The sequence below is a fragment of the Salmo salar genome, chromosome ssa03 (assembly GCF_905237065.1).
Source record: "Salmo salar chromosome ssa03, Ssal_v3.1, whole genome shotgun sequence".
NCBI classification, from domain to species: Eukaryota; Metazoa; Chordata; class Actinopteri; order Salmoniformes; family Salmonidae; genus Salmo; species Salmo salar.
The window spans coordinates 66475757-66503325 of NC_059444.1; the positions used below are offsets into that span (position 1 = coordinate 66475757).

At 43.2% G+C, this 27569-nt stretch overlaps 3 protein-coding genes across 4 annotated transcripts; 2 read left to right on the forward strand and 1 right to left on the reverse strand.

Moving 5' to 3' along the window:
* The first annotated feature begins 29 nt into the window (after positions 1–29).
* On the forward strand, positions 30–11609 carry LOC106601223 (MICAL-like protein 1). Of its 2 annotated transcripts, none has more exons than XM_014193252.2 (15): positions 30–706; positions 2307–2355; positions 6666–6807; positions 6921–7015; positions 7173–7297; positions 7405–7952; positions 8136–8178; positions 8283–9429; positions 9736–9837; positions 9932–10058; positions 10183–10273; positions 10423–10496; positions 10648–10762; positions 10873–10913; positions 11075–11609. In XM_014193252.2, the coding sequence occupies exons 1-15, from the start codon at positions 564–566 to the stop codon at positions 11194–11196; spliced, it is 2964 nt and encodes a 987-aa protein (XP_014048727.2). In that variant the 5' UTR covers positions 30–563; the 3' UTR covers positions 11197–11609. The 2 variants fall into 2 exon arrangements, with proteins under 2 accessions (XP_014048727.2, XP_014048728.2); XM_014193253.2 differs by having other exon boundaries at positions 9739–9837.
* Positions 11610–12104: 495 nt separating this feature from the next.
* LOC106601222 (DNA-directed RNA polymerases I, II, and III subunit RPABC2) lies at positions 12105–14872 on the forward strand. Its single transcript, XM_014193251.2, has 5 exons — positions 12105–12252; positions 12586–12655; positions 12927–13057; positions 13827–13898; positions 14032–14872. The coding sequence occupies exons 1-5, from the start codon at positions 12233–12235 to the stop codon at positions 14120–14122; spliced, it is 384 nt and encodes a 127-aa protein (XP_014048726.1). The 5' UTR covers positions 12105–12232; the 3' UTR covers positions 14123–14872.
* A 2055-nt stretch (positions 14873–16927) lies between these two features.
* Positions 16928–27481, reverse strand: LOC106601220 (transcription factor Sox-10). Its single transcript, XM_014193250.2, has 4 exons — positions 27335–27481; positions 22072–22927; positions 20217–20482; positions 16928–20095 (listed from the first exon to the last, which is right to left on the reverse strand). Exons 2-4 carry the CDS (start codon positions 22512–22514, stop codon positions 19314–19316), a joined length of 1491 nt encoding a protein of 496 aa, XP_014048725.1. The 5' UTR covers positions 22515–22927; positions 27335–27481; the 3' UTR covers positions 16928–19313.
* Positions 27482–27569: the final 88 nt, after the last annotated feature.

Consider the following 27569-nt stretch of genomic DNA (forward strand, 5'->3'; position numbering starts at 1 on the left):
TTTCAGATTTCTACCGGTTTTCTCTACCCTCTAGCGGCACAAAGGTGTACTGCTGTACATGTGTGTAGTCAGTACAGTTACCGTGTGGTACAGTAACGGGTTTGTTTTGGTGTTTATTCTGTGTGAGCACCTCTTCGGGATAGAACATTATCTCGGAAAGCCACGATCGCTAAACAACGTAACACATTTATTAAAATGTAACCCAAAAGTGATTCGAACGAAAAAAATACTTGAGTAAAGAGATTTATTGTTGTGTCAACATTTTACAGCAAATCATCCCGCGAAAGTGGACGTTGCTCGCTATTTTTTACATCAAGGATCTACTTCGCTGATATTAGAGAATTTTGGGGAACAACACATTGGAAGCAAGTGACAGTGAAGTCACATAGGTTTTCTCAGTAAAAACAATGTTGAACTTGGTTTGACTTGGTCGACAAATATAGCCAACAAGCTAACGTAGCTAGTGGGTGTGCTAAACAGGTTTGAATATCCAGGATCTGACAGGTTGAGGTTGAAGTGGTTGTTGACTTTCTCAATTTAACATGGGAGAATGAAATTCTATCATGGGGACATTGAACGCTTTACAAGAATGGTGTGGCATAAAATGCGAAAATTACCCCAATGTGGAGATAAGGAACATGTCTTCTTCATTCAGAGATGGATTGGCGTTTTGTGCCATTATCCACAAACACCGACCTGATTTGATGTAAGTATATAAAATAAATTAGAATAGGAATGTGAACTCTCCTGTGAGCTTCCCCATCCTCTCTACTACTGTGGGCCATCACTGGCACCCAAGTCTCCCACACAATCCTACCTCTGTTACTCTGCCCCAGTCAGTGTGTTGTATGTGAGTACATTGTTGACAGTAGGCCTATAGCACGCACAGTCAGACTCAGTTCCTGCCTGTCCTTATGCTGATCCAGAGCGGCTGGCCAACTCTAATCTGTAGCTGTAGCAGGGACCTGAATCCTGTCACAGTGGGTTTGTCTGCCCTGATACACGGAACCACAGCATGGCCTAAGCTCCAAGTTAACTCTCCTTAATCTGCCTCTCTATCTTTTCCTCTCCCTCCTCCATTCTTTAATGGAAATGTCGCTAACGTTAAACATGTAAAGTGTGGTGTGCCGCAGGGCAGCTCTCTTGGCCCTGTTCTTTTTTCTATTTTTACTAATGACCTGTCACTGGCGTTAAACAAAGCCTGTGTGTCTATGTATGCGGATGATTGAACCCTTCATGCTTCAGCAACCGCAGCTAGTGAAATCACTGGAACCCTGAACAGAGATTTGCAGTCAGTTTTAGAATGGTTGGCCAGTAATAAACTAGTCCTGAACATCTCTAAAACTAAGAGCATTGTATCTGGTACAAATCACTCCATAAATTCTAGACCTCAGCTGAATCTGATAATGACTCAATTACTTGGAGTTACCTTGGATTGTAAACTGTCATGGTCAAAACACATTGATTCAATGGTTGTGAAGGTGGGGAGAGGTCTGTCCGCGATAAAGAGATGTTTTACTTTTTTACACCACACTCCACATAGCAAGTCCTGCAGGCTCTAGTTTTATCTTATCTTGATTATTGCCCGGTCATATGGTCAGGTTCTGCAAAGAAGGACCTAGAAAAACTGCAGCTGGCCCAGAACATTGCTCTAAACTGTAATCAGAGGGCTAATATCAATACTATGCATGGCAGTCTCTCTTGGCTAAAAGGAGAGGAGAGACACTTTCTTGTATTCATAAGAAACATTGTGTTGAAAATTACAAATTGTTTACATAGTTCACTTACACACAGCACTGACACACACACTTACCCCACCAGACATGCCACCAGGGGTCTTTTCACAGCCCCAAATCCATAACAAATTCAAGAATATGTACAGAATTATATAGTGCCATGATTGCATGGAACTCCCATCACAGATTGTTCAAGTGAACAGCAAACTTGTTTTTTAAAAACAACAGCAGATAAAGCAACACCTCACGACGCAACGCCTCTCCTCTATTTGACTTAGATATTGTGTATGTATTTTTATGTAGGCTGTGTGTGATGTTTTACATTTATGTAGTTCTGTTCTTGAGCTGTTCTTGTCTAATGTTCTGTATTGTGTAATATTTCATGTTTTGTGTGGACCCCAGGAAGAGTAGCTGCTGCTATCGCAACTGCTAATGGGGATCCTAATAAAAAAAACAATCCCTCCCTCCCTCCTCTTCATTACATCCCAATGTTGTTGGTCAAATTATTATTAAGGGGTCTGTGATGGCCCATCATTTGTATCACGTAGTACTATTCTGCTTTTGCTCCAGAGACTTCAACTCCCTCTCCAAAGATAATGTTTATGAAAACAACCATCTGGTGAGTTTTACGTAATTATGTTTTACCTGCATGCATGCATAACTGTCTCAATGTATGTTTATGTTCATACATTGTAGAGGTCGACCGATTATGATTTTTCAACGCCGATACCGATTATTGGATGACCAAAAAAGCCGATACCGATTAATCAGCCGATTTTTGGGGGATTTGTAAAAATGACAATTACAACAATACTGAATGAACACTTATTTTAACTTAATATAATACATCAATAAAATCAATTTAGCCTCAAATAAATAATGAAACATGTTCAATTTGTTTTAAATAATGCAAAAACAAAGTGTTGGAGAAGAAAGTAAAAGTGCAATATGTGCCATGTAAGAAAGCTAACGTTTAAGTTCCTTGTTCAGAACATGAGAACATATGAAAGCTGGTGGTTCCTTTTAACATGAGTCTTCAATATTCCCAGGTAAGAAGTTTTAGGTTGTAGTTATTATAGGAATTATAGGACTATTTCTCTCTATACGATTTGTATTTCATATACCTTTGACTATTGGATGTTCTTATAGGCACTTTAGTATTGCCAGTGTAACAGTATAGCTTCCGTCCCTCTCCTCGCTCCTACCTGGGCTCGAACCAGGAACACATCGACAACAGCCACCCTCGAAGCAGCGTTACCCATGCAGTGCAAGGGGAACAACTACTCCAAGTCTCAGAGCGAGTGACGTTTGAAACGCTATTAGCGCGCACCCCGCTAACTAGCTAGCCATTTCACATCGGTTACACCAGCCTAATCTTGGGAGTTGATAGGCTTGAAGTCATAAACAGCGCAATGCTTGAAGCACAGCGAAGAGCTGCTGGCAAAACGCACAAAAGTGCTGTTTGAATGAATGCTTACAAGCCTGCCATTGCCTACCACCGCTCAGTCAGACTGCTCTATCAAATCATAGACTTAATTATAATATAATAAACACACAGAAATACGAGCCTTAGGTCATTAATATGGTCGAATCCGGAAACTATCTGTCACGTCCTGACCAGTAAAAGGGGTTATTTGTCATTGTAGTTTGGTCAGGGCGTGGTAGGGGGTGTTTGTTTTGTGTGTTTCGGTGTTTTTGGTTTAGGTTCTATGTTTTCTATTTCTATGTTTAAATCTCGTTTTCTATTTCTATGTTGGGTTTTTGGTAGGACCTCCAATTAGAGTCAGCTGGTTGTCGTTTCCTCTAATTGGAGGCCATATTTAGTTGAGGTTTGTTTCACTTGTTTTTTGGTGGGTGGTTATTTCCTGTATAGTCTGTGCACCTTATGGGAGTGTTTCGTTGTTTGTCTCTTTTGTTTAAGTGTTATTTCTAATAAATTAAGAAGATGAGCACTTTACCCGCTGTGCCTTGGTCCAATCCTTACGACGCCTATGACAGAACCACCCACCAAAAAAGGACCAAGCAGCGGAAGAAGGAGCAGCAGGAGAAATATTTGGAGTCGTGGACATGGGAGGAGATTTTAGACGGAAAGGGACCCTGGAGGCAGGCTGGGGAGTACCGGCGACCGAAGGAGGAACTGGAGGCAGCAAAGGCAGAGCGGCGCTATTATGAGGTGCTGTATAGGCCCAAAGGCAAGTGCGAGAGGCAGCCCCCCCCCACGGTAAGCACGGGGAGTTGGCTCAGGACTCCACCCTGACTCTGCCCAACTCCCTGTGCTTACCGTGGGGAGCGGGTGACGAGGAGAGCACCAAGCTATGCAGAAATGTGCACGGTGTCGCCCATAAGCACGCACAGTCCGGTGCGGGCAGTAAGTGCTCCGCAGCGTTGCCGGGCGAGAGTTGGCCGGCAGCCAGGGAGAAGTGCACCGGCGCAGCGCATCTGGCCACCAGTGCGTCTCCTCGGTCCAGCTTACCCTGCCCCTGCTCTACGCACGGCAACCCTCACTCTCCAGCACAGCCTAGTTCGCCCTGTGCCAGTGCTCCGCCCGTGCCGGGCTACAGTGACCACTCAGCCAGGACGGGGTGTGCCAGCCCTGAGTTCCAGACCGCCAGTGCGTCTCCTCGGTCCAGCTTACCCTACGCCTGCTCTACGCACGGCAGGCCTCACTCTCCAGCACAGCCCAGTTCACCCTGTGCCAGCGCTCCGCCCGTGCCGGGCTACAGTGACCACTCAGCCAGGACGGGGTGTGCCAGCCCTGAGTTCCAGACCGCCGGTGCGCCTCCACGGCCCAGTGTGCCCTGTGCCGCTCTGCGCACCCAATCTCCTGTAAGTATCCCCAGTCCGGGGAAACCGGTCCCAGCTCCACGCAGGAGGCCTCCAGCGACGCTCCTCAGCCCTGGGCCTCCAGCGACGCTCCCCAGCCCAGGGCCTCCAGCGACGCCCCTCAGCCCTGGGCCTCCAGCGACGCCCCTCAGCCCGGGGCCTCCAGCGACGCCCCTCAGCCCGGGGCCTCCAGCGACGCCCCTCAGCCCGGAGCCTCCAGCGACGCCCCCCCTCAGCCCGGGGCCTCCAGCGACGCCCTCTCAGCCCGGTGCCTCCAGCGACGCCCCTCAGCCCGGAGCCTCCAGCGACGCCCCTCAGCCCGGAGCCTCCAGCGACGCCCCTCAGCCAGGAGCCTCCAGCGACGCTCCCCAGCCTAGGGTCGTCTGAACGGGAGCTACGCCCAGAGCCACCTCCGTAGTGGGAGGATTGGGAAGGGGGGGGTGTAGCACAGGGACCGTCGTTGACGATGGCCACCCTCCCTTCCCTCCCTTTAAGTTTGGGGTTGTTTTTGTGGGGTTTTTGTTTTTGAGGTGCATTCGGGGTCTGCACCTTTGGGGGGGGGTACTGTCACGTCCTGACCAGTAAAAGGGGTTATGTGTCATTGTAGTTTGGTCAGGGCATGGCAGGGGGTGTTTGTTTTGTGTGTTTTTGGTTTAGGTTCTATGTTTTCTATTTCTATGTTTAAATCTAGTTTTCTATTTCTATGTTGGGTTTTTGGTAGGACCTCCAATTAGAGGCAGCTGGTTGTCGTTGACTCTAATTGGAGGCCATATTTAGTTGAGGTTTGTTTCACTTGTGTTTTGTGGGTGGTTGTTTTATTTTATTTTGTTTAAGTGTTTTCTTTAAATAAATTAAGATGATGAGCACTTTACCCGCTGCGCTTTGGTCCAATCCTTACGACGCCATTGACACTATCATCTCGAAAACAAAATGTTTTTCCTTTCAGTGAAATACGGAACCGTTCCGTATTTTATCTAACGGGTGGCATCCCTAAGTCTAAATATTCCTGTTACATTGCACAACCTTCAATGTTATGTCATAATTACGTAACATTCTGGCAAATTAGTTCGCAACGAGCCAGGCGGCCCAAACTGTTGCATATACCCTGACTCTGCGTGCAATGAACACAAGAGAGGTGACACAATTTCACCTGATTAATATTGCCTGCTAACCTGGATTTCTTTTAGCTAAATATGCAGGTTAAAAATATATACTTCTGTGTATTGATTTTAAGAAAGGCATTGATGTTTATGGTTAGGTACAGTCGTGCAACGATTGTGCTTTTTTCGCAAATGCGCTTTTGTTAAATCATCCCCCGTTTGGCGAAGTCGGCTGTCTTTGTTAGGAAAAAATAGTCTTCACAGTTCGCAACGAGCCAGGCGGCCCAAACTGCTGCATGTACCCTGACTCTGTTTGCAAGAGAAGTGACACATTTTCCCTAGTTAAAAGAAATCATGTTAGCAGGCAATATTAACTAAATATGCAGGTTTAAAAATATATACTTGTGTACTGATTTTAAGAAAGGCATTGATGTTTATGGTTAGGTACACATTGGAGCAACGTGTACCTAAGCGATTATATGCAACGCAGGACAGGCTAGATAAACTAGTAATATCATCAACCATGTGTAGTTAACTAGTGATTATGATTGATTGTTTTTTATAAGATAAGTTTAATGCTAGCTAGCAACTTACCATGGCTTCTTACTGCATTCGCGTAACAGGCAGGCTCCTCGTGGAGTGCAATGTAAAGCAGGTGGTTAGAGCATTGGACTAGTTAACCGTAAGGTTGCAAGATTGAATCCCCGAGCTGACAAGGTAAAAATATTTCGTTCTGCCCCTGAACAAGGCAGTTAACCCACCATTCCTAGGCCGTCATTGAAAATAAGAATGTGTTCTTAACTGACTTGCCTAGTTAAATAAAGGTGTAAAAAAATGCCAAATCGGCATCCAGAAATACCGATTTCTGATTGTTATGAAAACTTGAAATCGGCCCTAGTTAATCGGCCATTCCGATTAATCGGTCGACCTCTAATACATTGCACTACATCTATTTATATTGTCCTATCTGTCTGGCATTTCATTATTGATCCCTGTCTCCTACCAGGCATTTGAGGTCGCACAGTCAAAGCTGGGCATCCCTGAATTGCTGGATGCTAAGGACATGGTGTCCACAGAGCTGCCAGACCGGCTAAGTGTCATCACTTACCTCTCCCATTACTACCACTGCTTCAACAAGAAGTCTCATGGTGTGTGGCTAAATTGTGTCATAGTCAAATTGGGAAAACAGCACATGGTTGATTCCACCTTTCTTTGTTGGTCAAATGTGTGTGTATTCAAAGTGTTCATCTTTACTAAGCAGCCAGTCCAGCCAGTTTGAAGACGCCATGTGTCGCACAGTGCTCCAGTCACTCCAAGACACAACCTGACTCTCTTGGAAGTTTGCAGCCAGCCAAGGTAATGTAATAAAGTTGTTATGAAGCCATTTTTATTTTGAATTTTTTATTACTTAATCTCAACTCAAAGTTATTTATCTCAATCTCCTCTTTCATCCCAAATTCTCATATTTCTTCCTCTTTACTGTTGCCATTGGCTGACCTCCCCTGCTCAACAGTCAAGGACAGAGGAGCGATCCAACAGTGGCAGGCCATGCAGCATTTGTACCTCCTGCACGAAGCACGTCCACCTGGTGCAGAGACATGTCACTGAGGGGAAACTCTACCACCGCAGCTGCTTCAGGTAACACCACTGCTCAGAAGGCAACGCTAGCTTATCCTTATCTGCAGACAGTGAAATATAATCTGTGATTTGTGTCCCTCTCATGTCATCCTGTGTTTCTCTTTCAGATGCAGTGTGTGCAGCAGCACTCTCTTACCAGGGTGTTACAAAGAGGGGAGTGAAGTTGGCTCCTTGGTCTGCACCCACCACTTGACAGCCAGTCAGAATGCCCACCCCGACTACAGTAAACAAACTGGATCAATAGAGAATCTGCCCAAATTAGATGAGCAGGAGGTGACACTATCTCAGGGTGGATTAACAGACAATCCCGATCTCTCTGATTTTATTGGAAAAACAGACTCAGGTGAGACAGTTATTTTTGGAAGAGGACAGACAGAGACAGAGGGAGGTGAGAGAAAGACAAGGCATGACACACTTAAGAAGCCAAGGCCACCCTGTCCTCCAAGGCCCACTGTAGAAGAGGGAAAGCTTGAAGAAGCAGGGACACGGCCCATTCAGACAACAGAAACACTCACTGTAACACCAGACAGCGGTTCGGCTTCTGCAAGCCCTGGACGGCCAGTTCCTGCACCCAGACGGGTGTTAGACTCCACCCCTCCTCGTCCTGCACCCAGAACCCGTCCACCTAAAGCCATGGACAGCCCCCTTGTTTCTGGTGAGTAAGACAAAACCACCCACTCCAGATTCTCAATTCTGACCTCACGTTACGACTGTATGAAGAATATGTCATTGTTATCAGAATATTTCAGTACACTCAATTCTGTGTAGACTCCCCATCTTCTCCTCATTTGAAACATATCCACTAAATGTTTCTCTGTCCATCTCCCTCTCTCTGCAGGTTACCCAGTTGATAATAAAACTTTACCCAATCCTTCTCACAGGTAAGTTAGACATAACACATTATGTATCAGACATAACACATTATGTAACTTTGAGTAGAATTGTCCAATGAATGCCTATTTATTTCTTTAACTTTTGACATCAGGTTTGGCCAACCCAGTGGGCCCCGTAAACCCAAAGACCCACCGTGGCTGGAGCTTGTCCAGCCAGGGCCCTGGCCAAAGCTGCCCCCTGCCCCGCCCCCTAGTATGCCCAAGCCCCCACGCTCAGGCTCTATACCCTCCCTCAGAGGGAGTTGTTACAGAGCGAGAGAACCCCCTCCCAACCCCTTTGGGGAGTTTGAGGATGAGGAGGCTGATGATGATTACACTGGGGAAGGGAACACAATGAGTGATGCTGAAGGCCAAGCACAGCCCTCAATGGTAACCAGCCAGACATGGTGTGGTACCAGTCAGTTAGCTGAAGCAGCCAGCTCACATTGCCAAGCTAATTTAGAGGACACATCCAGAGAAGTTGACAAGTCTAGTATTGCTGGAGTGGATGACGCAGTAAATGTACCTGAAATTGCTAATGCACCAAAGGTAGAAAGTTTAGCTGAAGCAGGATGCTCACTTCCTGTATCTAATTTAGCAGAAGAACCTTGTTCAATTGGTATATCTGAGCCAGCTGATGTTGGTGGGATAGCTAACATGGCTGAATCAGCTGGCGCACTTGATGTATGTAATTTAGCAGATGTTGGAGTTGGAGAATCAACCAACTTGTCCAAAGCAGCTAGTTCACTTGGTTTGTCTAATTTGACTGTAGCTAAAACCACAAGTTCATCTTACTTGGCTGAGGCTGCTAGTTCCCTTGATGTATCTAATCTAGCTGAAGTAGCCAGATCACACGGTGTATTTGATCTAGCTGGAGCTAATGGGTTAGGAGGTTTAGTTGGAGCAGTTAGTGCACCTAACATATCTAATTTAACTGAAGAAGCTAGTTCATATGGTGTTTCTGAAGCTTCTGCCGGTTCACTTAGTGTGTCTAATTTAGCTGGAGCTGATAGCATATGCAGGGTAACTGGAGCACCAAGTGCTCTTGGCAAATCAGATATAGCCCAGAGCCTCTCTTTGCCCAAAAGTGTGTCTGTGCCAGCAATCTCCACTAGTTCAGTCTGTACTCAAAGCCACCCCCCACCAACCTTGTCAACCAATGGAGCAGCAGCCAGTCCCTCCCTGCTCAGACCCACATCGCTCCCTAGTGTGTCTGAAGTGAGTGACTCTGGCCTGGTGCCCACCCCCTCTCACAGTAAGGTATAATGCTGCTCTTTAGTCTACAATGATATCTATGTCACTGCTCAACCTGCCCAAAATACAGAACATATAAGCTTGTATTACACAACACATACATATTATGCAAAGATATCAGGTTAAGTGAGTTTCAGACTGAAACTATTTTCCAACATGTTAACATAAAAGACATGTTTTTCTAAGATTCCTGCATAACAACATCGTCCCTATACTGTAGGTTATAGCCTACTCGAGATAGCTGCTTGGACTGTGTGTGCTTGAATATTACAATTGTGGATTTCCCAGAAATGTCTTCAATCTCCAATTTAGCAGGTATGTAAGGAGAACCCTTTCAATCGTAAAGTCTCCCCCTCTGAGTTCCCTAAATCCAAGGCTGCCCCTGGACATGGCTTCCCCCTCATCAAGAGGAAGGTGAGAGGATATCTCAGTATAATGAAATTAACCCATTATCCAGTGTTTTCTCCAAATCAGAATAGTACCCTAGTACACATGCATGTCTCCTCAGGTGCAGACAGACAACTATGTTCCAGTGGAGGAGCTGCAGGTGGAGCTGGGGGAGCTGGAGAAACAAATGGAAAGGCTGGAGCTGAGAGGGGTGGAGATGGAGAGAAGCTTGAGAGACTGCCAGAATGGTGAGTGTCTGTAGTGTGCTTGTTATTAACATCCAAGTAATTATTCCCGGTTATGATATAAAGTGTTGTTGTTAGAGATGAATTGTTATTGAGAAGACTAGTGTCATTCACCTGTTTGTTTCAGACCAGGAAGACGAGGACATGTTGGTGGACTGGTTCACTCTAATACATGACAAACACATGCTTGTGCGCAGGGACGCAGAGCTGGTATACATGTAAGTGCACTGACCTGAAATGATATCAAAGCAAGACAGCACCTTCATAACACCTTTATTATCTCTGCTTCTTTTATCATTCCCAACATATGGACGGTGTTGTAAATGAAATATTTATGGACCTGATGTATTTGTATGTGCACTCCAAGGGCCAAGCAACAGAATTTAGAGGAGAAACAGGCAGACGTGGAATATGAACTGAGATGTCTCCTCAACAAACCAGGTGAGGGGCCAGTTTTCACACGACCCTCCCGCAATTATTTACTACTCCTCAGCAATTATCAGTCTGCTATTATTAATTATGTGTTGTTATTTGACTAATCTAATTGTTTGTCTCTCCTCATCTCCTCCTCAATCATCATCCCCCCCCCCAGAGTGTAAGTGGAGTAAGGATGACCGTTATAGGGACCAGCAGTTGATGGAGGAGCTTGTCACCATCATTGAACAGAGGAACCACATCATCAACAGCTTGGATCAGGACAGGCAAAGGTGCATGAAACACTCATAGATGAATACCGAGGGCCATTTATTCAGACAAATTTCATTAAGCAGATAATTGATGCTCTTGCTCATACCTACCAATGGTTTGTCTTTTTCAGGGAAAAAGAAGATGTTTTGTTTTCCATGATCAAGAAGAAAGGTGAGGGAAAGTATTTTCCTAGAGTGTTTATTTTGTTGTTGTCTTTCCTGTTTTCTCATGTCTGTTCACACTCTCTTTCATTCCTATTCCCTCAATACTACACCTCAGACTCCTTCATTTCTCAGAATTTGATCATGGTATCACTATTTCTCCCTCCTCAGATTTAAAAAAAGAGTCTGGGAAAGACCTGAAGACGTTAAGAGCAAAGTTCAAGCCCATGAAGATGCTGAAGATGCTGAGTCATAAAGACTCTAAGAGCAAAGGCTCTCTAAAGAAGAACTGAGTTGGACTCGGGCTCACCCTATAAGGAAGGAACAAATAGGTTTATATTTGTTAACAAATACACATTGAGCCACAATGGAATGTCTCATAATTGTACAAATAAATTAATGAAGATTACGGGTAAGAGATGAAGACTCTTGGACTGTGGATGAGAGTGGATAAGAATTAAGAGAAGCCTCTGATGCAGAGTATATGGATTTTCTTCCCAAGTGAAAAAAAATATCCCCATTATACCTCCCCATTACACTGCACTTTTTGCACAAGATGTGATTGCTCCTGCATTCAGTAAAGCCGTAGTCAGCCTATGATGAGTTGCTGCATAGAATCATTCACTAATGGGATTTATTTTTGTAGTTCAACTTTGTTAAATTATATTTAATAAAACATTGTACTTTGTATGAACAGAATGCATTTGTATGATCATAATCTTTTGATAATGTTTCGATTTTAAATGTAATTTTAATGTGTTTTTTTTCAAATGTACCTCATACACTTGTCTAATGTATATTTCAAGAAAATAGTACAGGCTAAACAGGGTCTTTGCTACTCCGTCTGATTTATTGGGCAAGGTCTTTGTGAGATTGAGATTCACACTGTATTCAGATCTTTGTTATTTATGTCTCGCCAATGTGGGAATTAACCACTTCTTGATGATAGGTATTTTATCATGCTCAAAACTACATTATACGATCTAAAAAAAATACATGTTTAGTTAGTATAATACATTTGGAAAAATAAACCTAAATATATATTTGTAACTATATATATATATATATATATATATATATATATATATATATTTTAACTATATATATATATTTTTTTAATTTTTTTAATTTTTTTGTATATCTCGTTCATGTGTTGAGTCGCTCTGCGGAACTATATAATATAGTGCAGTTGATAGTCTACCAATTAAGTCGACGCACTACTCGACCGGAAGTCGGTTAAACGGATTATGTCTAGATGTTAACAACAGCGTCTTGAAATTCGCTATAAAAAAACACTCGTTTTTTTTTACCAAACTAAAGTAAGGGAACATGTCCGACAACGAAGGAGAGTAAGTATATAGAATATTGTTATCTAAAAAAAAAAGAAAAGCACAGCGATGTATGTCCCATGTTTTTTTTAGACTCAACGTAGGGACCTTCCATGTTCTCCCAGTGATTTTAGGTCAACGTGGTGACCTTTTCATTTTTCTCCCAGTGAGAACATGAATCACTGGGAGAACATGAAAGGTTCCCACGTTGAGAGCCTAAAAAGACATACGACCCACATTTATTGTACTTAACCAATCTAACTGGTTAAGTTAGCTCACGTTGCCTCAACACTCCACTGTTAATTTTTTTCGTGTATTATTCTTTACACTTTACTCCTCTTGTTACCTCTGCAGTTTTGATGATGGAGACTTTGATGACGCCGAAGAGGATGAGGGATTGGATGACCTGGAAAACGTTGAAGATGTGAGTTTGCCACCTATTTGTTCTTCCTAGTTAGCAAGGTATTAACTCTTAACGTTATATAGTACGCATCATTGTATCTGGACAGATTTATAGTGTTTTAGTGATCTCTTGTGATCTGTCATATTCCTCTGATGCATTTTTATTTCACTACAATCAATCCATTACTGTCTGTAACCTATTCAATGTTCACCAATTCAAACTCAATTTATAAAAATTCTCCCAACCTCTTCGCTCGCTCTGTCTGTTTCCTGTTGTCCTGATCTGTTACTAGGAGGACCAAGAGAATGTGAAGATCCTGCCTGCAGGGGAGGGATCGCAGGCCAACCAGAAGAGGATCACAACCCAATACATGACCAAATATGAAAGGGCCAGGGTGCTGGGGACACGCGCCCTCCAGATAGCGTGAGTACACCTCAGCAGTGTTGCAATATGCTAGGAAAGTGAAACTTCCGCTTCTTTCCAGAAATGTCTTTCTGCCCTTGAGTCCCTGTGAATATGGTCTATTAAAAAGAGCCCGTGTCAAGCCTCTTAGCTGAGAGCAAGTAACCGTCTATGGGTTTCTCAAATGAGCATTTCGGAAGTTAATTCAAATATGATACAGAGATGACCTTTGTCTCTTACATGGATGTAATGCATATGTATGATTCCACCCATGTCTTGCCTTTACTCAAGACAGTCATTTGTCTAAAGGTGAATATCAATATTGAAACAGAGAAACTAGAACTCAACTAGCTAAGAAAACAACAATAATACACATGACAACTGACTGCATTCTAAGTGATCAAATACGAAGATAAAGCTAGCTGTTTTGATAAAGAATTACAACAAAACATTCCAAAGCCAACGTGAATCACATTACACCGTAATGTTTGAAGGAGCTTGGTGCCTACAGCATGGCTGACAAGATGTACAACAAAGGGAAAAAATGACAGCAGTGGACACGGACGATGAATCTCCCATGTGGATGCCACGTTCCCAGAGTATTACAACAGATATTTCTTTTTGCCACTACTACAGATACCACTCACCTTGTGCTCTTGCCATATTCTCTACCTCAGGTGTCAACTGCTGCTTTAGTTGGAGACCGGTGATCTGCTGAGTATGTGGAGGAATGTATAGTCTCTCTGTCATGTTGTCTCTGTCACTATTCATAACTTTCTCTGTGATATAGGATGTGTGCCCCAGTCATGGTGGAGCTGGAGGGAGAGACAGACCCTCTGCAAATTGCCATGAAAGAGCTAAAGTAAGCTATGCTTAATCTCATAGTTTTTCCCAGTTTCTGATGGAAGGAGTCTGTACAGTTTGATACTTGGAGAGTGCCTGTTACTCTTCAGTATATGATTGAGTGTGTTTTTTTTTTTCTGTGACCGTTACAGGTGCAGGAAGATCCCCATCATCATCCGGCGGTACCTTCCTGATGGCAGTTATGAAGATTGGGGCTGTGACGAGCTCATCATCACAGACTGAGCCAGACCAAACCGGACTGGCAGGGCCAGACCAAACCGGACTGGCAGGGCCAGACCACCTCGCAACCCACTAGGCTGGTGTGAGTGCAAGCTTTTGTTCCAGAAAGCATTAACACACCTTATTTAACTAGTCAGGGTCTATTTAAGACTATGATTCATTGATTAGTCAAATCTTGTGTGTTACTGCTTGGCTGGAACAAAAGCCTGCATACATACTGGTCCTTTGCTATAACCTCACCTACATCTGCACTGGGCCAACCAGCTCTACAGGCAACCTGCAGAGTGAAGTCATCAATGAATAAGACTTTTTACATTTTAGGCCTGTGACCTCTCCCACTGTATCTCCATTTATTTTGAAAGCATTGAAGCATATACACACTATGAAGTGAAAGTAGGGCTTCTAAAAGCTATGTACTGTTATTACAGCTGTCATTCACAAGGGAGAATTGTAACTCATGTCTACATTTACATTGTGTTAGGTAAAAATTTAATTGTGATTATGAATAGTTTTATGACGGGGGAGAGCAGTTGTTGTGAAAGAGCTCTTTGTTTTATTGTTGTGATTTAAATTGTTTTGTAAGAAAGTACTTATATTATTTTTCTTACCAACACAATTGATTTATTGCATGCAGGTCTCAATATGTGACTGTTTTTATAAGGTTTAGAACAAAAAAAGTATTTTCAATTTTTTTCCATGCAGTGTTAATTGCGAAACATCTAATTAAATATCTGCTACAAATGGTGCAATTCACAAATGAATTTGAGTGAATAACTTGCTGAAACAATTTCAACGATGCTCTGAGCAAAACGTCTTTAAATAATCCTCCCAAGAACTGAGATTTCTAAGAAATCTGTGTCCTATTTCTGAGATATTAACATCATATGTTTTTCTTGGAGGCTGAAGTACTTAGTCACACTGACATGACCCAAACACAATTATAGACTGAAGGAATGTGTGTTGCGCTGGATTTTACTGTATCAGTTGTGTCCTTTACTTTGTACCGTACAAAGCTCTTGCACCTAGTTCTTCTGAATTGTACACTTAGTACAGATAAAACACCTATCCAACTCAACACCCCTAATTGCATGGGTATGTTTTCACAACAGTCAGTGTTCTTTCTCCAGTTTGAGTTCCACAGTCAAACAGCTCTTTTATATTATCATGAAAGTTGTACCCATACCTCCCAATGAGGGACAGATACTGAAACTGACATAGCTCTCACCCTCTTACTTGTTCTATCTACACACACTCAAACAGACAAGCACAGTCAGTTCATTGTTTTAGTGGAAATGGGTTGTTACTGAGGCAACGATCCCTATCCAAGGTTGGGAGAGGGGGCTGAAGAGGGACCCTTGCCCAATTAGCAGATTTGGTGTAAGGGGCCGTGACACCCCAGTCTAGTTTTACTCTAGTCCTTACAGTGGGCCGACATTCTCCTACAGGCCGAAGGAGTAGAAAGAAGGAAAGCTGTTGGAAAGCGGATGAGGGATATGACCAGGTCAAGCAGGAAGAAAATAGATCTTCTCTACCTTAGTCAACCAGTGCTGTGGAGTTTCTGGCCTGTGACGCTTTTTATAGGAAACCATTTAATTTTAGCCTCGCTCAACCATCCACATTTAATTTCTTAGCTATATTTAGCGTGATTTAAGAGGTCCACAATGGGGAATGGCATTGGCGGTATCTTTTTTTGCTTGTTTTTTTGGGTCGCAATGAATCCCCTGCCTGAGGATGACATGGCATTCCTTTCATGTGGGACCCAAGATCTTCACATGACCATTTCCTCAACCACAGAAAAGGGGGCATCACTAGGGTAGATCCACTCTGATGATTGCGTATGTGCCTAATGTCTGTCCTCTGCCCTGGGCCTACACTTATCTAACACCCTCCTTCTGTGTTCTCTTGTCTCCCCATTCACCTCTGCTTGGAAACTTCTGTCCATTTTTATACCCATTCCACGAAACGACACCATTTGAATATCCTGCAGCCTCCCTCTTTTCCTCCATCATACAAGCATTTTGCCCACATCTCTATCTCTCTCCAGTTTTGGAATGTTTTAATCCCATTACAGTCCCAACCTGAGCAGGGAGGGGAGTTTGGGGATGGGTGGGGGTGCAGAGACTGTGCAGCCAGTATGAGAGTCCCTTTGTATCCCAGCGAGCTACAGGCCAGGCAGTTACGGGTATGGCTCCCTCATTGCCCCGTTTCCCTCCACTCCCTGCTCCCTCTCAATGGCTCTCTTTGTCTTACCAAAGTATCACACAGCCGATTAAATAGAGGGAATTAGAGTCAGGCTTAACCCACAACACACAATCACACACAAGCATGGACATAGGCATATACACACATGATTTAAACTGCTGGAGTGCATGTAGTGGGACCAGTCAGAGCAGTGGACCATAGTGGGGTTCAGTGTTGTCTGTATGGTGCTGTGTAGCCTGTGCAAAGAACAGCAATATCCAGAAAAAGGGTTCTGTGCCTAGAGTTCATGGATGAGGGCTGCCATGGTTTTCAATATTCTGTAATCATACTCAGCCTAACTGAATTAGCCATGATCCATTCGCTGAAATTGCTTTTGTCAAGTGTATGAAACAATGAATGAGTCACTGCAAGCTGTGCATAACTGCTGTTGTTGCATCGCCTAGCCCAAGCCCTGACCCTGGCCTAATTATGTAATGTGAAGAAAATTTGAAAATAATTCACTTTGGCAAGTAGCATTTATGGTATATTGGAATTCACTGTTTGTTGTCCAATGTCATCTTACCTTTGTCAAAGCAGCCGGTATAAAAACATTAGTAGAGACAGACATTTACAAAAGCAGAAAGAATACAGTTTTATTTAGTGTGAGAGAAATTCATTAGTCATCACGTCGCTAAGGTCTTGTTTCCGCTAGTATTTACAGGTTGTTTTGTTCGGCTGGCAACACTTACTGAGAAAACAATAACAGTCAAGAGTTTTCAACACGGTGAAGAAAACCTGTTAACAGCACATAAAAACATAATACCAGCAAATATAAATAATAATTGTAATATTCATAAGAACAAGCAATTCCTAAAGCAAGACGTAGGATTTAAAATGAAATGTCATGTGCTTCTAACACTCAAGACATAATGTACAAAAACGTCCCAAAAGTAGTTCTGGGCCAAAAGGAAGCACTACCATTATTTAAAATAATAACATTGAAATCACATATATTAGAATAAAGTAAACATACAAGGTATTATTTCACATTACAAGATGAAGGGGCATCCAACTTTAACAACAGGTACTGTTATTTTGGAGTTGTCTCTTGGTACCTCTCTTTAGAAAATAACCCCTTGGATTGTTGCTATTCTGTTGCAAAAAGGGGTTGGTATTTCATTACATAAAGGCCAGTTTGAGATATTACCCTCTGTAGACTCGACAACTCATTCATGCATGCTATTACTCACTCAATCTCAGGCAACGTGTTTCTATGATGGCATTTCAGAAAAGCCATAAACAGGTAGCAAAAAATGTTACAACAACTATCTACAAATCTAACATTTTACACTGAACACGGTACACTGAGTGGACAAAACATAAGGAACACCTTCCTAATATTAAGTTGCAACCCCTTTTGCCCTCAGAGCAACCTCAATTCGCTGGGGCATGGACTACAAGGTGTCGAAAGCATTCCACAGGGATGCTGGCCCATGTTGACTCCAACGCTTCCCACAGTTGTGTCAAGTTGGCTGGATACACACGAGAAACTGAAACTGTTGAGCATGAAAAACCCAGCAGCGTTGCAGTTCTTGACACATTCAAACTGGCACGCCTGGCACCTAGTACCATACCCCGTTCAAAGGCACTTAAATATTTTGTCTTGCCCATTCACCCTCTGAATGGTACAGATACACAAACCATGTCTCAATTGTCTCAAGGCTTAAAAATCCTTCTTAAACCTGTCTCCTTCCCTTCATCTACACTGATTGAAGTGTATTTAACAGGTGACATCAATAAGGGATCATAGATTTCACCTGGTCAGTCTATGTCATGGAACGAGCAAGTGTTCCTAATGTTTTGTAAACTCAGTGTATAGACACGTTTTGAATGTCAAACAATTAAGAAAAATGTAAGGGCAGTGGTGCAGACTTTTCAGTGTAGTAATGGCAAAACATTGACAATATAATGACATTAATAGTAAAGATTATAACAATGAAAATAATGTATTATGTCTACTGAAGATACATACTTAATGACCTCAATTTTGGTTAATAAAAGATTATTATATAAAATCATTATGTAGTATTGTCTTCTTATTCGCTATTCAGTTTTGAAATGTTCTGTGTTGAAGAGACAATGCTGAATCAACATAATAGTCAGTGCCATGGAAAAAAATATTGAGGTTGATAAATCAATATAGTGTTGAAGGTATGTCACCAAAGAGCTGTAATCAGGTCAGAAAAAATGTGTTGTACTTAATTCAACATCAATGTAGTACTGTAATACAGTGTCATACGGAGAGAAACAACTTAAATAATATTTTTCTGTCTGTAAAGTTTTGGTTTCAAAACTTTGGTCATTTTCATTTATAAAACATTTGTAGAAACAGATTTTCTGGACTGTATGCACTTTGTTATACACATACAGTATATTCCAATTACAACATAGGCAACTTATAAGCGCATTCTTTATGTCATTTAGCAGACACATGTATCCAAAGCGACTTACAGTCATGTGAGCATACATTTTACGTATGCACACATGCACGCGGTTCTGTCGATACAAGAAATTCTAAGAAATATGCCTCTAGGCCAATCACAGAATATGCCATTGATTATATATTGGATATTGTGTTACATCATGTAATTAATCTGTTTTCAACATGCCTGAGATGTAGATGGATGGGCTAGCCAAACAGTGGCACTCTGTACTGTTGACATCTTTACATCATAAAACTATTTCAACGATAAGCCTCTAGATTTGAATACAGATTTGATTTATTCTCTCTTATCCAACCCTCTGAGTACTCAACATTGAAGTTATACACCACACGTTACCCCATAAAATCATCTGATCTCCATTCCTCCTTGGACCCTACTGGCCTTCCTGCATCTGGGCCAGACCAGAAGGGGATTCCATCTCCCCACTGCCTCCAACCCAGGTCTCCTCCGCTCTGTGGGTCTGCCGTTGGGGCCAAATCTGCACCAGAGCCCTCTGCTCCCGGTCTTTGTCAGGGCCGCGACAGGGTGGTGTAGACAGGCTGCTCCCAGTGCGTGGGGCTGTGTGACTGTGGCACGCTGGACGGGTCAGTGATGGCTGTGTACAGGGGCCTCTGCGAGGGCCCCATGTAGGAGAAGGCAGAGTACAGCCCTGAGGCCTGGCTGGAGTGGGCGTAGTAGGATCCCGAGGCCTGGTGGTCAGCATACTCTGCAAACTGGGCCCTGGAGGCCAGCGAGGGGAAAGCAGAGCTGTAGTGGGGCAGGCTGAGGGGAGTGTAGGTGACATGGGAACCCCCTGAGGATGCTTCGGCAAAGTGTCCCCCCGAGCCGGCCTCACTCTTAATCTGGGCCTTGGAGGGGTCGGAGCCCAGAGGTGAGGCATGATGCTGCTGGTGCTGTTTGGATAGCCACGCTGCAGAGTGTCCACTGGCCGCGGCCAGGACAGAGGAGATACCATAGGAATAGGGAGATGCAGAGGACCCTGCTGCTGCCGCTGACCCAGCACTCTGTCCAATCCCCGGGTGCCCATTGGGGGGCAGGTACTGGTCAAACTCGTTCACATCAAAGGGCTCCATGTTGGCCATCACCTCGTGGCTGATCTCACCGATGTCCACGTTGCCGAAATCAATGTGTGGTTTGCCTGACCCTGACCCAGAGCCACCCTCCGCTCCTACCCCCATTCCCCCACGGGAGCCCCCTACTCCACCGCCCTCCCGCTTCCCATCACCCGACTTCCCAGACTGGAGCTCCGTCTTGGGGGTGGTGGGTGGTGTAGGAGGGCTGTGGCTCTGGCCTGTGGGGAGACACAAAGCAGAGATGTCAGAGTTATTGTCAGCCTGGCTTGTGGTATATTATTTAGAATGGGGATGTGTGACAAACTGCATCGATAGGGCTGGTCAGACCCTGTGGCATACCTGCAGTATGTGGGTGGTGTCCATCAGCCAGAGGAGACCCCGCCCCCCCGACGTGGGCAGCCACGTCCAGGTGGAGGCTCTTGTAGTGCGATTGGCTATGGCTGACCTCACCCTCAGAGTGGCCGTCAGCTTCAGAGCCCGAGCCGGGTTTGCCGTTCTTGCGGCGGCGTGGTTGGTACTTGTACTCCGGGTAGTCCTTCTTGTGCTGCTTCCTCAGCCTCTCCGCCTCCTCGATGAAAGGCTTCTTATCGCTCTCATTCAAGAGCCTATGAGGGAGAAAATCGTTTTTGAAATAACAATGATAGAACATTTTAATTTCAGCCAGGAGGAACTTAAAGTAGAGGTGTTTTGTGCTGCTGATTTGATGCATGTGTCGAACTTTAATGCTCCAAACTCCATTCTGTTTGAATGAGGAAATTACAGTAGTCTGAGAACATTTTACAGCATGTATTTTGTTAACATGATGACCATAATATGTGTTAAGATAACAGTGACACAGTGCTGATTCCTTTGACACCTCCACATCCCAGAGGTCAATAACCTTGTCCAACTCCAATAGAAGAATAATTACATTTTATTTAGCAGGTGGTCTGTGTCAACTGGGACATATCACCTTTTATATTCAACCTACGAAGTATTCTAGTATTTTACTTTTTAAAAAACGTCTAACTGGTGTAATGGCAACACACTCATTGGAAATGCTGCTATTCCCCTTGTTAAGCATTAAAACATTTTTAGAAAACAACAATTGACTATATCTACTGTGGAGATTATTTCTACCGTCAGTTTTGCCTCTGAACCATTCACTGGATTTTCATCTCGTTCTAAACCAGATCCACCGTCTGTACAGCTGCATCAGAAAACCTGCCCACACTAGGGGATTTTCAGCTGGACTGAAATGAAATTAAGACACAGGCTAAAGATGCATCCTGTGCACGTAACATAAATCCATATTACTGATGGTGGAGTCAGGGGGACTGGCATGAGAAAACACTGACCTTTGAGACTCCCAGTTCAGCATGTTTCTTGGCCAATTATACAATCATGCGCGGGCTCAAGGTCAAGTCTTTATCTAATTAATGTTGCCTCCTTATAAGGTTAATGAATTAGCCTCTCTGGGCCTTCCCATCAGCACGCACTTGTCTGACCTAGCAACAGTCCTCCATATCTGTGTTTTAAAGGCTGACTGAACTAGTCATTCAACCCGTTGACCAGTAAACTCTTGGATATCTTTTTACATAGTAGGTTCTTTAATATGGCACTCTCAATTACAAATGAGAGTGCTGTAAAAGTGTATATCTGCCATAATGGTCTGTGCTTTAAAACATATAGACGAGGGGATTACAAAAACCTCAGTAATTCCCACTGCAGCCATCTCCCTCCTAAACCACCATGAATAAAGTGGGTTATGAAATTGGGCATATCCAGTCACTATAATGTGAATACAAAAAAACGCATAACTACATGTTTTTTGTTTTCTGTAGGCTACATAATCAACATAATTATTTCAATTGTTTTAGGTTATAGGGCTTTAATCAACATTCCTTGGTGGGGCAACTCTCTAACAAGCTTTATTGTGAGCTGGTAGAATATTATTTTAACATATCTCAGCTAATTTGATTGAGAAACGTATTGCTGTAAAGAAGGGAACCTGCCTTGAAAAATATAAAATCTATGACTTTTTAAGTTGTTTTTATGTTTTATGGGTCCATAATTCAAGTCTACTGTAGCATGAAGTGTCCTTTGAACTTTTTACCCAGGATGTGACTAAGAACGCATTTGAACTTGTGTAACCCTGGATGTTTATTGTTGTTTATCAAAGCGGACCGACGCTGTAATAAACGCTTTCCCTTACCTCCATAGTTTCCCGAGGGTTTTGCTGAGCTCAGCGTTGTGGAGGTGGGGATACTGGTCTGCCAGTTTCCTCCGTGCGGCCTGTGCCCACACCATGAAGGCGTTCATAGGCCTTTTCACGTGCGGCTTGCTTTTGCTGCCGGAGTTTACACGCACAGGCATAGGCACGAGCGTCCAGTCGTAGCCGTTCAGCACCTGGCTCACTGCCTCGCGGATACCAATGGGAAAGCGATCGTCGTCTTCATCGGACTTGATGGAAATCCCGCCAGCTACATCGGATAGGGCGTCGTCGCCGACCCCTGTCAGCTGGGGCTGCGGACCGGACAGGGGTGAGTCTCCTCCGCCTGCGGCACTGGAGGAGTGACCCGGTGACAAGGAGTGACCGTCGTCCGAGACCCCCGGACTCATTTCTAACTCAGATAAACTCTGCTCCTCTCCCGACATCTTTCCCCTCTTCCAAGAAAGCTTCCTCCCTCAGGTGAGTAACAGAAAGTGTACAGGGTATAGTTTCTTGGCCTATGGGTGTTCTACTAAGCCTAGGCCTATCCCTATATCTGACCTAATGAAGAAGTTCACCCCTTTTTCAGGAATATAAACTATACCTGTTTAAAACTAAAGGATTGCTTCTGTCACTCGAGGTCTCCTTTATATAAACTCCCAGTCAGTCTCAACTCTCAGTCTACGTTCTAAAATTCTGTTAGGATTCCTCATCAAAGTTCTTTCCATCCGTGATGCTGGTATCTTCCGCTGAGCGCGTATTGTGGATCCCAGTTTACCTGTTGATTCCCACCTCTTGCTCCAGTAGAACAGTGTCCTCCCCCTTGCAGTCTTTGAAATTGTAGTCCTTGAGCTAAATACTGCAAAGGACATTAAGTAGAGTATGTATTAGAAAACAATACCCTAGTGAGTGAGTGAAATATAGAACATATTATTAAACTGGGTACTGATTGGCTGACAGCCTTGGTATATCAGACCATATGCCACCACAGGTATGACAAAACATGTATTTGTACTGCTCTAATTACATTGGTAACCAGTTTATAATAGCAATAAGGCACCTCGGGGTTTGTGGTACAGGGCCAATATACCACGTTAAGGGCTGTATCCAGGCACTCCTCGTTGCGTTATGCGCAAGAAGAGCCCTTAGCTGTTGTATATTCACCATATACCACAGCCCCTCATAAGATATTGCTTAATTATAGCCTGTTGGCTGCTAAGCCTGTGTAGGTGGGATATGAACAGGCAGGTAGCTAATAGGGCTAGGCTGTAGCTTGTTTGCTCAGAATACTTACATTTAATTAGCATATAAAGGATGTAATAGAAATGATTAGGAAAAGTGCAAAATTGCAATCATATAGAAGCGAATCTGAAGCCCATACAGTTAGTGCAAACGGTCTGTTATTCTAGCCCAGGCCTCGACTCCTGCTAACAAGCTACTGTTTAAGGTTAGGCACTTATTGCAAGCTCCCCAGGGAGAAAGTGTTGGAATAATATGAGCCCGCACCAGCACAGGGCTTCGATTTATACCTCGGAGCTCTTAGATAAACATGGGCTGGCGCTGGAAATATAAAACGCGTGGGTACGTGTGTATGCGCGTGTGAATTGGACACTGTCTGTTTGAAAAAGTATAGGCTATGGGTCTGTATGCGGCCTATTGGGGTCAAATGTGTAGTTTTGTCCATAGAATCAACGCCCTATGTAGGCCAACACGACCTTAACGTTTTGATTGAGTGAACTTGTGAACTGTAATAACAAACTATAGGCTATTTGTTTTGGAATTGATTTAATCGTTGAATCAGTCATATTGTAGAAGTTAAATTCATAATGCTTGTCTCTCTGGTACCCAGTTGATCATTTGTAACATTTGGATGCCACTGACATGCGCACTGCAATGGTGGTGAATTATCAGAGCATTGGCGGGACTGAGCCATCTCATCTTGTACCTCAACCACGTCCTGTTGTGCACCTGGTGGTAACAATTACCCCCCCTCTCCTTTCTGTACCCGATTTGTTATCCTGTCCACGCACATAGCTGTTGCCCCCATGATAGTGTTACATTGGTCAGTAGGGAGAACAGCGTGGGGTGGGGTGATGATGCTTCCTTTGCCACGGCCCAACAGTGTTTAATTACAGCCGTATTAGGCCTAATGGATCGCATTGCAACGCCGTGATCTTGCAAAGAGATTTGACTGGTGCGTTTTAGTCAATAAGGTTTTGAATAATACCACAATGCAGGTTAGACGTTGCCTTTCGTGGCTCTCATCCAGCAATAGCGCGCCTCCTAGTATTTTCTCGAATAGTTGGACCATATGTCTGTTACGTTGAAGCTTATTAACAAGTCTCTGGCACGGATGTTAATCTGAATAGGCCTATGTCCGTATGGGTAACTGCGCTCGCAACAAACGATCTCCAATTGCGCGTCCGCATATGAGGCTATGGGCCTACTTTTCATATGACAGGAGGACACTCACACAGGCTACTTAGAATAAAATATTGAAGCTTTATACACTATATATACAAAAGGTTGAGGACACCCCATCAATTTAGTGGATTCACTATTTTAGCCACACCTGTTGCTGACAGGTGTATACAATCGAGCACACAGCAATGCAATCCCCATAGACAAACATTGGCAGTAGAATGACCTTACTGAAGATCTCAGTGACTTTCAACGTGGCACCGTCGTCGGATGCCACCTTTCCAACAAGTCAGTTCCTCAAATGTCTGCTCTGCCAGGTCATCAACTGAAAGTGTTGTTATTGTGGAATTGAAACATATAGGAGCAACAACGGCTCATTGGTGAAGTAGTAGTAGACCACACAAGCTCACAGAATGGGTAAAAATCGTTTGTCCTTATTTGCAACACTCACTACGGGGTTCTAAACTGCCTCATGAAGCAATGTCAGCACAAGGACTGTTTTTTGGGAGCTTCATGAAATGGGTTTCCATGTCTGAGCAGCCACACACAAGCCTAAGATCACCATGCACAATGCCAAGCATAGGCGGAGGGGTGTAAAGATCTCCGCCATTGGACTCTGGAGCAGTGGAAATGTGTTCTCTGGAGTGATGAATCACGCTTCACCATCTGGCAGCCCGATGGACTGGGTTTGGAAGATGCCCGAATGCATAGTGACAACTGTAAAGTTTGGTGGAAGAGGAATAATGGTCTGGGGCTGTTTTTCATGGTTCGGGCTATGCCCCTTAATTACAGTGAAGGGACATCTTAACGCTACAGCATACAATGACATTCTAGATGATTCTATGCTTCCAATTTTGTGGCAGCAGTTTGGGGAAGTCCCTTTCCTGTTTCAGCATGACAATGTCTCTGCGCACAAAGTGAAGTCCATACAGAAATGGTTTGTCGAGATCGGTGTGGAAGAACTTGACTGACCTGCACAGAACCCTGACCTCAACCCCATCGAACACCTTTGGGATGAATTGGAACTACGACTGCGAGCCAGGCTGAATGGAAGCAAGTCCCCGCAGCAATGTTCAAACATCTAGTGGAAAGCCTTCCCAGAAGAATGGAGGCTGTTATAGCAGCAAAGTGGGGACCAATTCCATATTAATGCCCATGATTTTGAAATGAGATGTTTGAAGAGCGGGTGCCCACATACTTTTGGTCATGTAGTGTATGTATAGGCTAATAACGGGTTTGTGATGGACATATAAGGCGACAATAATTGATGACAACTCCGGTCTTGGTGCGCTCGCCCATTCGAGTTGGTTGCAGCCAGAACAGAGTTCCAATGTGATTCAATCGCTACAATTGTTTTTCAATTAGCACATTTCTTTACAAAGAAAGTATTTTCATCAGGTTGTTAAGATTAGTTCAGAACTATGAAAGACACACGGTTTGTCTGTCCTGTGATTATTAAAACAGGAGTTAAATGCCAATTTATGCTCGTCCACATTGAAAACTCGTATCTAATTTATTGTCAATATAGGCTCTACTGTATATATATATATATATATATATATATATATATATATATATTTATGTAGCCTACAGTATATTGATTGTTCTCTACATTCCTCTTAAATTGTGTTTATGATGTCTAACTTTCCATCAATTAGGCTTTTTCTATAGCAACCGTCATTAATTTACATGAAAGAAGTGGACTCCAAAGCCCTTCTTATCGTTTGACCTAACAATAAATTGCCCTTGATTTACGAAAATATTTTCCCATGATTGATGCTGTAGTCTCTTTCCCTTAGTTAGTTATAACGTGTTCATTTATTATAATAAAATAAAAAACTTGAACATATCCAGACATGTGAAATAGCCTATCTGAATGTGCGATTTTTTTTTATTCCAAAACAATTGTCTCTAAACAGTTGACTAAAACGTGACAATTCTATGACCTATTTGAGTTTTATCGTGAATTTGGCCTTTGAGTTTGAGTTCTGATGCAGGTCTAGAATATTGTATGCATTGAACAGGTTGTTGGCACTAACCACTGATCAGAGATGACGAGAACACGTCCAGCTTTTAACGCATTATGAAATGGATGATCTTGTTGACTAACTTTCTCTCAATGAATGAGTATATCAGTCAACCTGTAAATACTCACGAATAAATAGGCATAATACTGTCAAATGCCTCATCTCGTTGAAAATAGTTCCATGCGTCATGAATGTTGGGATAGTAGATGTAATTACGGAGTCAAAGTTTGCTGTTTAATGGGAAAAGTTTCGTTGATTTCAACTTGAACTCGATCAATCCCTGACGTTATATCTAAAACTATATTTTTCACTGGTCTAGAAATAATTGTATAACTTCGAAAGGACCGTTTACGACAAGGCAAATCTAAACGGAATGCATAACTTTGAAGCTGGTTCATAATTGAAATTGTATGTCAGTGGGCCTATTTGTATTAACCTATATAGTCTGTAGCATACACTTGCAACAAATATATATAACATCTTGCTGTGATGCGTATTAAACATGTATTTCTCCTGCCAGTCACGATAATCATTTCCTCCTATAACAGAGCAGGCGATGCCCACTTTACACAGCAGGATTATCCTAAGAGACATTTTAAATGTAACAATAATAATATGATAATAGTTATAATGATAATAGCCTAATAATAATAGTCTAATAATTTAAATAAAACAATGATTTAGAAAGATGCAGGTGTAATACATAATTTCTAACTACACAATTTAGATGAACTTTATGGCTTGGTTATTTGACAAATGAAAGAAAGAGAGAGAGAACAGCAGAGACAGGAAAGTATTTCAAATGCTAAGCGCCTTACTTCAGTAATGAAAAATGAGGTCGCCCGTTTAGCACGAGAGTCCGTGTGTTCCCGAGTTTCCAAAGTGACGCTCGCGCTCACTCCCTAGCCCCCTCGCTCGCCCTTCTATGAATGCCTGCTCTGTGTCGCGCGCCGGGGCTTAAAGAGCTCCGTTGTGTGAGGAAAGAGAAAAAAGTGGGGGGAAAAGTCTTAAAGGAGCAGCAAACTTACACGCATGCAACACCGGCAATCAATG

Excerpts from the sequence above, each read along its gene's own strand:
- LOC106601223 (XM_014193252.2), top strand. The coding sequence starts at position 564 with ATGGGGACATTGAACGCTTTACAAGAATGGTGTGGCATAAAATGCGAA. Across the intron at positions 9,430-9,735 it reads CCACCCCCTCTCACAGTAAG|CAGGTATGTAAGGAGAACCC; the intron begins GTATAATGCTGC and ends TCTCCAATTTAG. Across the intron at positions 9,838-9,931 it reads TCCCCCTCATCAAGAGGAAG|GTGCAGACAGACAACTATGT; the intron begins GTGAGAGGATAT and ends ATGTCTCCTCAG.
- LOC106601222 (XM_014193251.2), top strand. The coding sequence starts at position 12,233 with ATGTCCGACAACGAAGGAGA. Across the intron at positions 12,253-12,585 it reads ATGTCCGACAACGAAGGAGA|TTTTGATGATGGAGACTTTG; the intron begins GTAAGTATATAG and ends TTACCTCTGCAG. Across the intron at positions 12,656-12,926 it reads ACCTGGAAAACGTTGAAGAT|GAGGACCAAGAGAATGTGAA; the intron begins GTGAGTTTGCCA and ends ATCTGTTACTAG.
- LOC106601220 (XM_014193250.2), bottom strand. The coding sequence starts at position 22,514 with ATGTCGGGAGAGGAGCAGAGTTTATCTGAGTTAGAAATGAGTCCGGGG. Across the intron at positions 20,483-22,071 it reads ACCCTCGGGAAACTATGGAG|GCTCTTGAATGAGAGCGATA; the intron begins GTAAGGGAAAGC and ends TCTCCCTCATAG. Across the intron at positions 20,096-20,216 it reads ACACCACCCACATACTGCAG|GCCAGAGCCACAGCCCTCCT; the intron begins GTATGCCACAGG and ends GTCTCCCCACAG.